This window comes from Lithobates pipiens, unplaced genomic scaffold (assembly GCF_037356315.1).
Source record: "Lithobates pipiens isolate NorthernLeopardFrog02 unplaced genomic scaffold, aLitPip1_a1.2 Scaffold_22, whole genome shotgun sequence".
NCBI lineage: Eukaryota > Metazoa > Chordata > Amphibia > Anura > Ranidae > Lithobates > Lithobates pipiens.
Window position 1 is genome coordinate 14,704,560 of NW_027507784.1, and position 16,434 is coordinate 14,720,993.

General features: G+C 46.5%; 1 protein-coding gene across 4 annotated transcripts in view; it reads right to left on the minus strand.

Moving 5' to 3' along the window:
* Positions 1-2,652: 2,652 nt before the first annotated feature.
* The window catches only part of PFAS (phosphoribosylformylglycinamidine synthase), a 30,121-nt gene continuing 16,339 nt past the window's right edge, over positions 2,653-16,434 (minus strand). For 2 of the 4 annotated variants that reach the window (XM_077446933.1, XM_077446934.1), the window contains exons 15-29: positions 14,694-14,855; positions 14,492-14,602; positions 12,362-12,493; positions 12,038-12,268; positions 11,762-11,942; positions 11,589-11,672; positions 10,784-10,939; positions 10,477-10,596; positions 8,356-8,501; positions 5,603-5,813; positions 5,435-5,526; positions 5,240-5,354; positions 4,580-4,729; positions 4,250-4,405; positions 2,653-3,457 (exon numbers count right to left, since the gene is read on the minus strand). In XM_077446933.1, the coding sequence (XP_077303059.1) occupies positions 3,135-3,457; positions 4,250-4,405; positions 4,580-4,729; positions 5,240-5,354; positions 5,435-5,526; positions 5,603-5,813; positions 8,356-8,501; positions 10,477-10,596; positions 10,784-10,939; positions 11,589-11,672; positions 11,762-11,942; positions 12,038-12,268; positions 12,362-12,493; positions 14,492-14,602; positions 14,694-14,855 (2,370 nt within the window). In that variant the 3' untranslated portion in view covers positions 2,653-3,134. The remainder of the gene's footprint in view (positions 3,458-4,249; positions 4,406-4,579; positions 4,730-5,239; positions 5,355-5,434; positions 5,527-5,602; positions 5,814-8,355; positions 8,502-10,476; positions 10,597-10,783; positions 10,940-11,588; positions 11,673-11,761; positions 11,943-12,037; positions 12,269-12,361; positions 12,494-14,491; positions 14,603-14,693; positions 14,856-16,434) is intronic. The other 2 variants (XM_077446936.1, XM_077446935.1) reach the window with 2 other exon arrangements.

The following is a 16,434-nucleotide window of genomic DNA, read 5'->3' on the forward strand; positions in this document are numbered from 1 at the left end:
ACCCTGCTTCCCTGTTCATAGCCGACTTGTTTTATTTCATAGTATTTACTTGTGCCGATTATCTAGCGTTTGCCTTTGTGAGTCTTATCCGCTTCAGCGGATAAGACTGCAGTAATGGCCACGTTTAGACTATGTGAAGTCACGTGGTCACATGGTGTGTAGGAGGAAGCTCTGAGCGATTAGCAGAGTTCAGTGTTGTGCTGTAAGAAGTTCTGATAACAGATAGACAAGCATATAGAGAGTGTGCCTTAACCACTTGCCGCCCGCCCTATAGGCAATTGACGGCGGCAAAGTGGTTTCATAATCCTGACCGGACGTCATATGACGTGATCAGGATTATGAGCCGCTGCGCGCCCCCAGGGGCGCGCATCGCGGCGATCGTTATTGCGGGGTGTCAGTCTGACACCCGGCAACTACGATCTCGGTAAAGAGTCTCCGACGGAGACTCTTTACCACGTGATCAGCCGTGTCCAATCACGGCTGATCACAGTGTAAATGGGAAGAGCCGGTGATCGGCTTTCCCTCACTCGCGTCTGTCAGACGTGAGTAGAGGAGAGCCGATCGGCTGCTCCTCTGACAGGGGGGGTCTGTGCTGATCGATTATCAGCACAGCCCCCCGAGGATGCCCACACTGGACCACCAGGGAAAAGGTAATAAAGGTCATAATCCTCCCTAGAACACCAGGGATGCCAGTCAGCACAATGGGTGCCAATCAGTGCCCATAATGGATGCCAATCAGTGCCCACAATGGACATCACTGATTGGCATGCATTATTGTTTGGCACTGATTGGCATCCATTACTATAGTATAACACCGATGCCGCCTATGAGTGCCCACCTGTGCCGCCTATGAGTGCCCACCTGTGCCAGCTATCAGTGCCAATTTGTGCCACCTATCAGTGTCCATCCGTGTCGCCCATCAGTGCCGCCTATCAGTGCCACTTCATTGGTGCCCATCAGTGCCGTCTTATCAGTGCCCATCAGTGTAGCCCCATCAGTGCCCATCAGTGAAGGAGAAAACGTACTTATTTACAAAGTTTTGAAACTGAAACAAAAAAAAAAAATTTTTTTCTCAAAATTTTTGGTATTTTTTTATTTGTAGCCCAAAAAATAAAAACCGTAGAGGTGATAAAATACCACCAAAAGAAAGCTCTATTTGAGAGGAAAAAATGATAAAAATTTCATTTGGGTACAGTGTTGTATGACCGCGCAATTGTCATTCAAAGTGCGACAGCGCTGAAAGCTCAAACTTTGTCTGGGCAGGAAGGTGTTTAAGTGCCCAGTATTGAAGTGGTTAAATCAGGGGAGATCTGGGCATGCTCAGTGACTTCATTCTACAGAACAACAAGGATTACAACAATACCAAGTAAGGAGATATCTACAAGCAGTGTTGATTAGGGTTGTTTATGCTGATTTACATGGGATAAAGTTTTGGGGGAGGGTTTACAACCACTTTAACCACTTGCTTACTGGGCACTTAAACCCCCCTCCTGCCCAGACCAATTTTCAGCTTTCAGCGCTGTCGCACTTTGAATGACAATTGCGCGGTCATACAACACTGTACCCAAATGACATTTTTATCATTTTTTTTTCCCCACAAATAGAGCTTTCTTTTGGTGGTATTTAATTCCAGCTGGGAGTTTCATTTTTTGCTAAACAAACAAAAAAATATGCAAAATAAAAAAAAATTTTTGCAAACATGTAATTTTTCTTCTTCATTGAAATGCGCTGATGAGGTGGCACTGGTGGGCACCGATAGGCACAGATAAGGCGGCACTGATAAGACGCCACTGATGGGCACCACTGATAGATGTGACTGATAGGTGGCACTGCTGGGCACTGGTAGATGACACTGATGGGCACGGATATGTGGCACTGGGGTGCCGCACTGTTGAGGCATATTTTGGGCACTGATGGGCGACACTGGGCACTGATGGGGGCACTTTTTTTATTAGTTAAGTGGCACTGGCAGGGGGCAGGTGGGCACCGATAAGCTAGCCATGATCGGGACTGATGTCCCAATCACGGCCGCCAGTGATCGGCTTTTTTTTTCTCCTCGCACTGTCAGCGCGAGGAGGAAAAATAGCCGATTACCGGCTCTGTTGCGTCACATGATCAGCTGTCATTGGCTGACAGCTGATCACGTGGTAAGAGGTCGGGATTGACCCCATACTCTGGTCCGTGATCAGGCGAGTCTCAGACTCGCTGCTCACAGAGCGCGCCGCGCGCGCCCCTCAGGGGGCACGTATGCCGCTCGTGGACTATGTCACTAGACGTAATCCCGACATAGCAGGTCCGCGCTGTAGCCGTCATTCGGTTATAGCGCGGATCTCTAGTGGTTAAGACCCCCTGGTTTAGAAAGTTTGGAGACACCCGATCAAAGGATTTTGGTCTGAGGGGCTTCATTGGTAAGATGTTCCTGACTCTGCACATCTGTTAGGGACATTTTACGCTGGGGTACCAAGATCCTACTGAATTTTTCTATTATTTCTGCATTGAGAAGAACATAGGAGACACAGGAACACCTCCAAGAGCTGTGGTTGGGACAGTTCACCAGGAGGAGTGACACAAGAAGCCAGTCGGTAATTCAGCCCATCAGACTCCACCTAGAACTGAAATGTCATTTTAGGCGGACCAGACACACAACACCGATTTAAAGTTCAGTAAGCCAAGAGGGCAAAACATGAAAAAGCAGCAGCCCATATTTATTACAGGTATTTACTGTATATAGCGCCAACAACATAAACCGCTCTTTACATATTGTACATTTACATTGGTCCCCATCCCCAAGGAGCCTACAAACCAAGATCCCCATCACACACACACACGGGCCTATTTAGACAGGAGCCTTTTAGGTCTGTCGACGTGTTTTTGGAGTGTGGAAGGAAACTTGAGTACCTAGAAGAAACCCAAGAAAGTGCATGTACACACTCCATGCAGATAGTGTCCTGGGCCTGGATTCAAACAGGGAACCCTAGGCCTTCAAGGCAGGCATGGTAACACTAGAGGAGTCGATGATGGAATGTGTAGAGGTCAGTGATACACTGCGTTAGTCTCTAGTGTAAACATGGTGGAAAACATCTGACCTGCGAGAAGTAAAACAGAGTTGTTTGGTATCACATAGCTCCCTGAGCCTACACATTGTGCACAGCGTTTTTCAGGCACCACCTGTATCCATTCTCAAACAGCCGCATCCATGGTGAGACGGTAAGCGACCGGTGCCAATCTTCTGGCATCCAGGGCCACTGCCAGGTCAGGACGCTGCGTTCTGGATGAGGCATCATGGCGAGGTGGCGTCCATCCTCAGAGCAGAGTCCGGCAATGCCCAGCGGAGAGCCATTGGGATTCATGGGGTACTCTTCCGTGGGCAGGCCTTGGTCATCAACATAGCGGACGGAAGCCAGGTGGTGGGAAGTCACATGATCCAGAACCGCCTGAGACCGGAACCTCATCAGACCTGGAGGAAGGGAAAGGAAGGAAGTCAAGCGAGAGTTGTATAACAACAGCTACTAAGATTTCGGAAGTCTGCGATTAGGATATGTGGAGGACATTATAAGTAGGAGTTTTGGACATCAGTGCAGATTAGACAAGCATGATTAATATCATCTGTAGGCCAGAGGGTGCTGACACCACGGTGCCCTCCAAGTGTAGCGAGTTGGCCCAAGAAGCTGCCCCGTCAGGGACTTCACCCCCTTTGAGTCCTACACTACTACTACTACTACTACTACTACTACGGAATCAGGAGACCAAGTCTCCTTCACACACACTGCACATGCAGGAAGCCTGGAAAGCCCTTTGAAGTGATGCCACACCCACTGCCTGCCATCAGAGAACCCAAGTGCCCAATAATGATCTCGGATTGGCTGGCAGGAGATGAGAAGCACCAAAGTCTGCTGGGCAACATATACCCCACTACATTGACCAATACCACCACCAGAGCTACCTAAAACACAACCAGTACCCAGAACGGCCTATACCCAACAGAGCTACCTTTACCCCATCAATACTCCACCCATAGTAACTTATACCCCCCCAGAAATACCATACTACAGCGACCTATATTACAGGCAAAGCTACCTGTGACCCCATCAATACCATACCAGAGCAACCTATATTAAAAAAAAAAAAAAAAAAAAAAAAAAGGCAAAGCTACTTATACACCATCCCAATACTCCATCAGAGCAACCATTACACCCACTAGAGCGCCTCACATCCCTTCGTAACTTGACACAATGCAAAAAGTTTTTACCTTCTCCATGAGCCACCCAGACCCCCAGAGATGAGCCGGACATCCCCTGCAGCAGGATAGATGGACTCTCTTCAATTTTCACTGTAACAAAGCGGGACTCAAAGCGCCCAGAGGTGTTGTGGCCGAGTAGTACGCCTTGTTTGGGGCCCTGCCCTGCTGGATGGAAAGGGAAATGTGAACTGAGAGCATGAAAGACACATTTAACATACAAGGACGGAGATCTGCTGTAACCCAGGACAAAAAACGACCAAGACTTGGGAGTGGAATTACGGGCACACAAATACACGGAGCGAGTGGTATGAGGTTCTCCGGAGTCCTGGTTTTACCCACCTGCATCTGTTGGGTCAGCGCCAACCCAGCCTAGGAGAGCCATAAGCTGGCAGCCATTGCAGATTCCCAGACTGAACGTGTCCGATCGACGGCGGAAGGCTTCAAACTGCTGGCGAACACCGGCATTGAACTTCACAGAAGCTGCCCAGCCTGGAACAGAGGAATTCAAAATGATACCGTACGTGCTCCAAACCTTTCTAAAATCATCAACTTCACTGAAGTCAGAAGAAACAAGTTGATACACCCAATCTATGGGGGAATTAAAAAGTGGCACGAGCATAATTGCCTTTGCCGCCCTTCTAAACTTGGGGGGGCAGAAACAAGCAGATGCTGCTCCCAATTAACAAAAGGGGTGCAAGACTGGTGGCATCATCTCCACCTAGGCAAGGTCAGTGACTGGAGCTTAAGGGTGGCATTTTAATGAAAAAGGTGAAGCTCTTCCGAAAAGCGATATGGTTGCTGTATAATGCGGACATATCAGAAATGTTAAAACATGCAGACTTGTGCTGGTGGTACAACTCCACTAGTGTGGTTGGAATAAAATTGGTGGACTCTGTATGCCTGACCCGTCAGCTTCAGGGCCTTCCTACATCTAGAGATTTACCCCACATTCCCCTTCCAATAACTCAGCATGTTGCAGAATTTCCGATGGCCATTTACCTTTCGCAGAGCCCAGAACGTCAGCATAGCTGAACCCTCCAACAAACACCACACCCCGGAAGATGTCCAGTGTGCATCCTCCCGATAGAAGATCCTCCATGGTGACATCCCAGACCTGGAAATGAGAAGGACAATGAGAGATTGGAGTCTCCGGAGACACAGAACGCCCTGCTTGTGATTGGACCTGGCCATTACCTCAAACCCAGCCATCAACAGTGCTGCCGCCATTTCTCTGTCGCCATTACTGCCCTCTTCACGTACAACAGCCACCCTTGGCTGGGTGAAACCTGTGAAGATAACAGCATTTGTAGACAACGCAGAATCCAAATAAAAATGGTTCGTTTCATCCCCATGCACACATACCAGCTTCAGCCAGAAGAGGGGGCTTTTCACTGGGGTTAAAGGTCAGCTGATACTTGGGTCCTTCTCGTCGGATGAGTCCCGCCTCTTCTTGAGACACATAGCTGGGATTGGCTTGCAAACGCTCCAGTTGGAAGCTCGTCTCCTCCCACATGGCCCTCAATGTCCCCACCTCATCCCGAAGCACTTCCTCCCCATTCACGCAAACTCTGACCTGCAAAAAAATCATCATAATAATAATAATAATTTACTAGAATTGTACAGTTTCCAAAAATGCATTACTATTCAGCAAATCAGAACTATAGCTGCAGGTAGGTGACATCTACCATGGAAAGGGAATTTTTAGGTTCCGTGTCAATGGCATCGGTCAGTGCAGGGCCAGATTATGAGCATCATGGGCCTGATGCTGAGGATTTTGGATGGCCATTTTTATGGTTAATAAACAAAATTAAAAACACAAACAATTTTTTATTATAAGAAATTAAGTATTTTAAACAAACTGCTCATTGACACTGTACATGCAAGAGAACCCGTTTGAATGAGCCCAAATTTTACGTTTTAATTTTTTCAATTATTTGTTGCAATCTTTTATTGTTTACATTTTTTTTTTTTCCCAATTGAACTTTTTTTCCCCACAATGTTTGGGGGGGGGGGGGGGCAGTGGAGGGTGTCGGTAGGGTAGTGGATGGAGTCAGTAGAGTGTCAGCAGTTTTTAAAATATTTTTATTTCATTTTTTTAATTCTTTACAATTTCATTTAATTATTTTTTTTCCAAAATGCATTTGGGGCTAGGTTTGGCAGTGGCAGTGCCCAAATGGTCAGTCCAACCCTGCTGGGCCTATATTAAGTAGGGGCCTGGAGCTGCAGCTCCAATAGCCCCTACGTTAATCTGGCCCTGGGTCACTGTATAAAATAAGTCACACACAGTGCTGTACTAGAGATAAAACCGGCACCTTTTTAGGACACTTTTCACCCCTTACTAGGGCTTAAAGCGGTGATAAACCACGGTTTTTATTTTTTGCAATCTTGCAAGGTACAGCCATAATGTGCTAGTATGCAATGTATGCTATTAGCACATTATGTGAAACTTACCTTAGAACGAAGCCCTCGAGTGGCGCACTGAACGTGCTTCCATCTTTACCCGGACTTTCTTCCTTGCTCGCGGACTCCCGCTGTGCGTGTGGCCGGAGCTGTGATGACATCACTCCCGCGCACACACACGTGCAGGAGCCGCCTGTTCAGAGCAAAAGAATTTGGAGGAACGACATGGTATGCCGTTCCTTCAGGAGCGCATGTGCTGGCGACATCACCGGCTGCATCAAAAGTAAAATATCTCCTAAACAGTGCACATCTAGGAGATAATTTACTGTACCTAGAGTCATGCATGGGAGTTTACACCAACTTTAAAAAAAATGGTAGAAAAACCATAAAAACACATATAATTAGGCGATATAAAGTCGATAAAGTCTGGTACAGCATTGTGCATCTTTATTCATGCACTGATTTATATGGGAGAAAAACAAATGCCGAAGAAAGAGCGCACCACCCATGGCTGGATTATTGCAAGTGGCATGACCTCAGAACGGTAACCAAGGTCTCCTTCACCATTTAGACTTCATTGATGGGTGCCTTTGGCCTACAGTTTACCTCCTTTTGACCTGGTTCAAGTGAGTTTTGCATCCTCAGACTTGTATGGAAATGCAAAACCCATTGAACTGAACAAAAACCCATCAACGTTAAAAAAGGTACAAAATGGTTAAAGTTTATACAGATGCAAAACCTATTAAAAACAAACAAAGACACTGGATACCATTAGTAAACTCATAAGCTCTACGTTTAATAAAAAATAGAAAAAGGAAGGCACCAGAGTGCATTTTGCTGGAGCCGCGTGACTGCTTGGTCCCAACTCTTCTCTACAAGGCTGGGAGAGAAAATTGCAAGAGATGCTTGGCAGCTTCTACCTATTGCACAAATATAAGGAAACCCCCACGTGTTCCAGGCCTGTAGGTGTGGATACAAGGGTGATAGACATCCCTTGCCAGAAGCTGCTGTCACTCAAGCTATGGAGGGCTGGATGTGGGCATGCAGCTGTATTCCGGCTTGAGATTACAGGCACGCCACTCATCAATGTCCTGCATCTCCCATATCATAGAGGAAGAGTCACAGCGTCCACACTAGGACAGATCTGCGCTGGATCACCACATCCCATGCCAATGAACTACTAAAGCCCACATTTGCTTCAATGGGAAATGCATGATGGTGGGCATATATGTGGGCTGAGCTTGAGGCAGTCAGAGCTGTGCGAACTACAGGGGCTGTTACGATTTCCTCCACCCAATGGCTGCGGTCGTGACCCAATCGCTGAAGAGATTGCACACACACATCCACAGAAAGAAGCGCAAGGTCACTGCTCCCTTCAGTAAACCACGTGTAGGAAGGGGAGGTCGTAAGATCTTGTATCCACACCTACAGGCTTGGAACATGTGTGGGGTTGCCTTGAAGATAAATCTTCTTGGATTTGTGAAATAGGCAGAAGCTGTCAAGCATCTCTTCCAATCTTCTCTCCAAACCTTGCAGAAAGGAGTTGGGACTAAGCAGTCACGCGGCCTCCACAAAAAAATACACTCTAGAAAAAAAAACGATGGAATGGAAGACCACAATTTAAAAACAGAAGCATAGTGTTTATCCTGGCCGTAATTCAGCTTTAAAACAGTTGGGATGATCAAGGAGCCCCATTTCCCTCCCAGGAGACTTACAATGGAAGTGGGTCCTCTCCCATGGGTGCGTCCAATCTTTACACACTGCAGTCCAGATGCTTGGTATTGCTCTATAACCCGCTTATGTTCCGCCTCTGGGACTTCCAGTACCAACCCCAATTCCTCTGCGAATAGCAGGTCCAGTGCTGAAGAGAAACAAGGGAAGATATGAACATTTGTAAAAAAAAAAAAAAAGGTAGGTTAATATTAGCGACAGGGGGTGCAAAGAAACTCCTGGTAACCCAAGAGATCAAACCCATGAAGTCCATGTGACAGCCTGGACAACATGCAAGGAACAGAGCACTACAGTGCCTTGCGAAAGTATTCGGCCCCCTTGAACTTTTCAACCTTTTGCCACATTTCAGGCTTCAAACATAAAGATATAACATTTTTATTTTTTGTGAAGAATCACCAACAAGTGGGACACAATTGTGAAGTGGAACGAAATCTTTTGGATTTTTGAAACTTTAACTAATAAAAAATGAAAAGTGGGGCGTGCAAAATGATTCGGCCCCCTTGCGTTAATACTTTGTAGAGCCACCTTTTGCTGCGATTACAGCTGCAAGTCGCTTGGGGTGTCTCTATCAGTTTTGCACATCGAGAGACTGAAATTCTTGCCCATTCTTCCTTGCAAAACAGCTGGAGCTCAGTGAGGTTGGATGGAGAGCGTTTGTGAACAGCAGTTTTCAGCTCTTTCCACAGATTCTCGATTGGATTCAGGTCTGGACTTTGACTTGGCCATTCTAACACCTGGATACGTTTATTTGTGAACCATTCCTTTGTAGATTTTGCTGTATGTTTGGGATCATTGTCTTGTTGGAAGATAAATCTCCATCCCAGTTTCAGGTCTTTTGCAGACTCCAACAGGTTTTCATCCAGAATGGTCCTGTATTTGGCTGCATCCATCTTCCCCTCAATTTTAACCATCTTCCCTGTCCCTGCTGAAGAAAAGCAGGCCCAAACCATGATGCTGCCACCACCATGTGTGACAGTGGGGATGGTGTGTTGAGGGTGATGAGCTGTGTTGCTTTTACGCCAAACATATCGTTTTGCATTGTGGGCAAAAAGTTGGATTTTGGTTTCATCTGACCAGAGCACCTTCTTCCACATGTTTGGTGTGTCTCCCAGGTGGCTTGTGGCAAACTTTAGACGAGACTTTTTATGGATATCTTTGAGAAATGGCTTTCTTCTTGCCACTCTTCCATAAAGGCCAGATTTGTGCAGTGTACGACTGATTGTTGTCCTATGGACAGACTCTCCCACCTCAGCTGTAGTTCTCTGCAGTTCATCCAGAGTGATCATGGGCCTCTTGGCTGCATCTCTGATCAGTCTTCTCCTTGTCTGAGCTGAAAGTTTAGAGGGACGGCCAGGTCTTGGTAGATTTGCAGTGGTCTGATACTCCTTCCATTTCAAAATGATCACTTGCACAGTGCTCCTTGGGATGTTTAAAGCTTGGGAAATCTTTTTGTATCCAAATCCGGCTTTAAACTTCTCCACAACAGTATTACGGACCTGCCTGGTGTGTTCCTTGGTCTTCAGGATGCTCTCTGCGCTTTCAACAGAACCCTGAGACTATCACAGAGCAGGTGCATTTATACAGAGACTTGATTACACACAGGTGGATTCTATTTATCACCATCAGTCATTTAGGACAACATTGGATCATTCAGAGATCCTCGCTGAACTTCTGGAGTGAGTTTGCTGCACTGAAAGTAAAGGGGCCGAATAATTTTGCACGCATCACTTTTCAGTTTATTTGCTAAAAAAGTTAAAAATATCCAATAGATTTCGTTCCACTTCACAATTGTGTCCCACTTGTTGGTGATTCTTCACAAAAAATTAAAAAATTTTATATCTTTACGTTTGAAGCCTGAAATGTGGCAAAAGTTTAAAAAGTTCAAGGGGGCCGAATACTTTCGCAAGGCACTGTATATGATTGGACAGGGATAGAAGATCAGCCACCAAACCAGGAGGAGGAAGCGATGACCAGGGCACTGGGGACGAGGACTAAAACATCCAGGCATCATTCGGTGACACTGAAGCCAGCAAAAGAATCTGCAGAATCGTTCCAATTAAATGTTACACAAGATGTGTGGAGTACACAGAAAAACACTTTCTTACCGCTAATGTCTGGGGAGAAGAATTCAACATCCAATCCACAGTTCCCAGCAAACGCCATCTCCAGGAGACACGTGATGAGACCGCCATCACTGACATCATGTCCAGCGCTCAGGAGGCGATCTGAGAACAAGAGGAAAGGAGTGGTTGGAGGAGAATTGTGGTGGAAACCACCAAGTATAAGCCAGATATTCTGAGAACAAGGTAAATGCAATACACTGAAAATCTGATTTACAGTAGAAAAAGGTATGTGACCTTTATGTACAATAGGGCGACTCTGGAGAAGTTAAGTTAATGGTAGAAAACTCACCTCTAAGAAGCTTCTGAGTGACCTGGAAGCAGGACACCAGTGTCTGGGGGTCATCCAGATCTGGAGAATGTTCTCCCAGCTGTGAATAGCATTGGGCTAAGGCACTACCACCTAACCGGTGCTGACCGGGGCTAACAGGGACGTACAAGAGGATGCCTGGAACCAGAATGCAAAAAAACAAAAAAGTAATTATAACAAAATAGTCCAACACACCAAGTCAAGAGAAGAGGAAAAATTCTCAAGGCTACCCAAGTACAAGTCATGCATGATGTATACCAAGTGTCATGCAAATACACTTTTTAAAGCTGGGGCAGCCTGGACTGGGTACCACCACCTGGTCTGTTAAAGGTGGTTCAGTGTAACACCGGCGTCAATGAAAAGTAGCCAGAAATTGCATATACCACCCGAAAGGTAGAGGCAGCAGCAAAGCAGTGTGAGCTCGGGTAAGTAAACCACTGACCAACAATGATGAGGGTTCGTGTTCTTTTTAGCGGCCTAAGCCTGCTACTGACCAACAATGAAACAATTATTTGGCATCCCATGACTAAACCCAAAAGCACTTGTACGATGATGTTCAGATAAATGTGCTTGTGGGAACACAGCTCAGTCCATGCCTGTATCTGGAGTCTAATGCCTTTTCTGTAGAGATTGCATGACCAATGCTTCTGCATTTTGTCAGGTGACCGGCACCAGCACAGAAGAATCAGGGAAGGAGGTCAATGTTTAGGACCTGGTAACCCCTTGTATATTCCTTGCCCGAAGCAAGAATAACCCAGCTTGTTAAGCTCTAGATGTCTAGACTTACTACCCATGCCAGAATTCTTCAGGTCCGGGGTGATGGTGGCAGTAATATCTGGACACACAGCATACACAGAGATCACCAAGGACCCTGAAAATAAGACAAGTGATTAGAGGAGGATTAGCTACATACAGTAGAACAAAAATCAGGACAGGGGCCCATTCTATCCTTGCACCTACCTGGAGCCTTCACAGTTTCTGAGCCAACTCTGGCCGCCATGCTGAGGGAATCCTTCCCTCCATCCACAGCTATGCCAACCTGTGCCATCACATCGCACATGGCCACGCAGGCGTCATACAGGGCGGCGCCCTCTCCTGGCAGCTTGGCCGCCCACATCCAGTTCCCGCTGCATTTTACATCCTGTGTAGGATTGTCAGAAGATTAAATGGAAGAGTGCTGTGTATTTGCATTGTCTGTGTAAAAACTGAATATACAAAAAAAAAGTGGGAAATTACCTTTAAATCGGTGATGAGAGCAAACACAAGATTGGTCAGCGCCTCCCCCACTGCCATTCGGGCCCCAGCCACCGGGTTCAGAAGACCTTTTATTGGCTGCTCTCCGATGGCTGTGGCTCCTCCCACAGTGTCAGTGTAGGACAGCGACACCACCGCCACATCAGCCAATGGGGTGTGGAGGGGACCCACGCACTGCTGCTGAGCCACGAGGCCGGTGACAGAGCGATCCACCTGCAGATGGAAACACACAGTGTGAAAAACAGTACATAGGAACTACTGACCACATATCCAAGTCAGAGGGGACCTCTAAAAGGAGGCAATCACCTTATTGGTCAGATATCTCTTGCTGGCCACGGACGGGAGTCTGAGAACCCGTTCCAGGGCTTGTCTCACAGTGAGACCCTCTGGGAGTGCCAAGGGTCGGAGTTCAGGCGAAATTCGGTTCAACACAAACTCCTGAAATATAAAACAATGGTTGAAAAATGGGAACTCCATTGAGCTTTCCAGAAACTTAGTTTGAAAACATCTAAGAAAATAGTTGCAAGGACAATCGAAGCTTCTGTGTGTGGCCAATCCTTGTCAGCATAACACAACTCAGGAAATCCAAGTCCTCTTGTAGACACCAAGCAAAAACCGAGCTTGTAATTTAGGGGTACTCCAAGGTGGAAGAAGCATTTGTTTAGTGTCCAACATCCCGTAGGCAACTGTGTACTGAATTTTAACTGGTTTAAAAAGAAAGGCAAGCCATTTTTTTGCTACTTTTAGTTACAGTGCCTACAAGTAGTATTCAACCCCCTGCAGATTAAGCAGGTTTACACATTCGGAATTAACTTGGCATTGTGACATTTGGACTGTAGATCAGCCTGGAAGTGTGAAATGCACTGCAGCAAAAAAGAATGTTATTTCTTGTTTAATTTTTTTTTTTAAATAGTGAAAAGTTTATTCAGAGGGTCAATTATTATTCAACCCCTCAATTCAACAGAATTCTGTTTGGTTCCCCTAAAGTATTAAGAAGTAGTTCAGGCACAAAGAACAATGAGCTTCACATGTTTGGATTAATTATCTGTTTTTCCAGCCTTTTCTGACTATTTAAGACCCTCCCCAAACTTGTGAACAGCACTCATACATGGTCAACATGGGAAAGACAAAGGAGCAATCCAAGGCCATCAGAGACAAGATCGTGGAGGGTCACAAGGCTGGCAAGGGGTACAAAACCCTTTCCAAGGAGTTGGGCCTACCTGTCTCCACTGTTGGGAGCATCATCCGGAAGTGGAAGGCTTATGGAACTACTGTTAGCCTTCCACGGGCTGGACAGCCTTTGAAAGTTTCCTCCCGTGCCGAGGCCAGGCTTGTCCGAAGAGTCAAGGCTAACCCAAGGACAACAAGGAAGGAGCTCCGGGAAGATCTCATGGCAGTGGGGACGTTTTCAGTCAATACCATAAGTAACGTACTCCACCGCAATGGTCTCCGTTCCAGACGAGCCCGTAAGGTACCTTTACTTTCAAAGCGTCATGTCAAGGCTCGTCTACAGTTTGCTCATGATCACTTGGAGGACTCTGAGACAGACTGGTTCAAGGTTCTCTGGTCTGATGAGACCAAGATCGAGATCTTTGGTGCCAACCACACACGTGACGTTTGAAGACTGGATGGCACTGCATAGGACCCAAAGAATACCATCCCTAGAGTCAAGCATGGTGGTGGCAGCATCATGCTGTGGGGCTGCATCTCAGCCAAGGGGCCTGGCCATCTGGTCCGCATCCATGGGAAGATGGATAGCACGGCCTACCTGGAGATTTTGGCCAAGAACCTCCGCTCCTCCATCAAGGACCTTAAGATGGGTCGTCATTTCATCTTCCAACAAGACAACGACCCAAAGCACACAGCCAAGAAAACCAAGGCCTGGTTCAAGAGGGAAAAAATCAAGGTGTTGCAGTGGCCTAGTCAGTCTCCTGACCTTAACCCAATTGAAAACTTATGGAAGGAGCTCAAGATTAAAGTCCACATGAGACACCCAAAGAACCTAGATAACTTGGAGAAGATCTGCATGGAGGAGTGGGCCAAGATAACTCCAGAGACCTGTGCCGGCCTGATCAGGTCTTATAAAAGACGATTATTAGCTGTAATTGCAAACAAGGGTTATTCCACAAAATATTAAACCTAGGGGTTGAATAATAATTGACCCACACTTATGTTTAAAATTTATTAAAATTTAACTGAGCAACATAACTTTTTGGTTTGTAAGATTTATGCATCTGTTAATAAATCCTGCTCTTGTTTAAAGTTTGAAGGCTCTAACTTATTTGCATCTTATCAAACCTGCTAAATCTGCAGGGGGTTGAATACTACTTGTAGTCACTGTATGTCTCTAAAAAAAGCCTACTATGAACAATCTAATCAGGGCATTTAAGTCTTCAGATATAGTTACACACTGCAGTGAGTGGGGATAGTCTGCACCTTACGAGGCATTTTGCCCAGCACCCACTCCAGTTCCAGGTCCACCGGCACAGAATTTCGGTCGCTGTGATCGGGTTTCGGATCGGCCTCGTTTCCGTTCACCAAAACGATCTGCACAGTTGCAAAAAAGGGAGAACAATCAGCGATTGCGCTTCTTGAGTAGGTACAGCCAGCCAGAACTGTAGTGAGGTAGATTACTTACCCTGCCATCCCCAGTGATCTTCCCAACAAAGTCTACAGGGGACCTCTCCCTGCGACACACCGAACGCAGGAAATCCGCGTCATCTGGGCGGAGGAGTAAGGCATTGGATTCCTGGTACTCCGCACCCCAAATCTCCAGGACACTGAGGGTGGGATCCCCCAACTGCAAAGACAGGGGAGAAACAAATCGGGGGGGGGGGAGAACACAGATTGAGGATCATATAGCAAAAAGTTATCAAAATAAAGCAACCCCGTCACTAGAATAAATAAAAAGACTGCTACTGTCCACTACTGCTCTATGAAGTCTCTGGGTGTATCCGATGGCACATTCCCTGCTGGTCCCTCTCACCAGCTGCAAATGCAATGTAGCAGCCCCCGCCCCCCCCCCCCCCCGTAGGGACTGCTGATAAAATTGGATCCCCTACTCCCAGGGGCAACCTTCACAAGCACAGTCTGACTTTGATTTTTGTTATTTATTGAGGGTTAATAACTTAAATAGGGATGGAAATTTATGGGATGCCCACTTGACTTCAGCAAAACTTCAGAGACCTCTTCCTATATACAGTCTCCTGCACACACTTGCTTGCTTCAGCTGACTCACAGTCGGATTTTAGCAATGGCCCTTTACAGGTAGGAACTTGTAGCCCCTGGTTGTGTAGCAAAAATGTGAACCAAAAAATAAATAAATAAATAAATAAATAGTCAAAACAGCTTCCACTGTGGCCACTGATCCCTAGACCACCTCTTCAGGCACTGCCAACCCACCTGGCTGCAGCTGCCCCCATCACTAGCCCTCTAGGCTAACTCCGACACCAGCCCACCCAGCTGACTCTCAGGAAAGGAATTAAGACGCAAGCAAAATCACTCTTCAGCGAGACTGGCTACACGTGGCAGTCTCTCCTCTTGTTAGTCCAAACAGTGTTGCCACCTACTCTATCCTCTTGTTCCCATGACTCTAGGAAAGCCTTCTCCGTCTGGCACCCGAGCCCCAGCCCAGGGAAGGACACCATGCCCCCCCACCTCCTCCAACCACCAGACTAGAGGATAACCCTGGAGGGCCATGACCGTCTCTTTCTGAACACTGTATCTCCATTACTGTATCTCCATCTTCCATCCTACTGGCTTGGCCCATGTCTAATTATGGAGTGATCTAAGGGCCCCGGCCAGCCCACTGCTGAAGATTGGCTGAGGCTCCATAAATAGGCAAGGCAGCTCCTTCTAAACTCCTCCCACTAATTTCTAGAAGATTCTCCAACCTAGACCTTCAGGGCCTTCCACATGGTTTACAAACAAGCCTGCTGGCTGCAGCTGTCACAGTGCCCTCCATATTGTTTATAAACAAAACCTACTGGCTGCAACTGTCTTGCACATTTATATATAATGTATGGTCACTTTTTTGGATGTTGTATCAATACATAAGGCCTGAAAATCCTGTGCTGTATTCAATTACGGCTTATATAAAAGCAACACAGATTCCAGTTTACAGAAGTCTACCTAGTAGCACGTGGAATGCAAATCGGTTTCACAGCATGAAGACACGGTAAGAAAAAGCCCCCAGGGAAAGAAAGGTAAGCGGGATATGTAAATTAGTGGTTCCTGCAGCCTGGTGGTAAGGGCATCAGAAGTTATGGGGAGGAAGATGGTATAAGGGGCAATGATTGGTTTCTGGAGCCAAGGTAAGGACTCGGGTATGGGAAGGTAAGTGGAATAAGTAAGAGACAAATCACTAATTCCTGCCACCA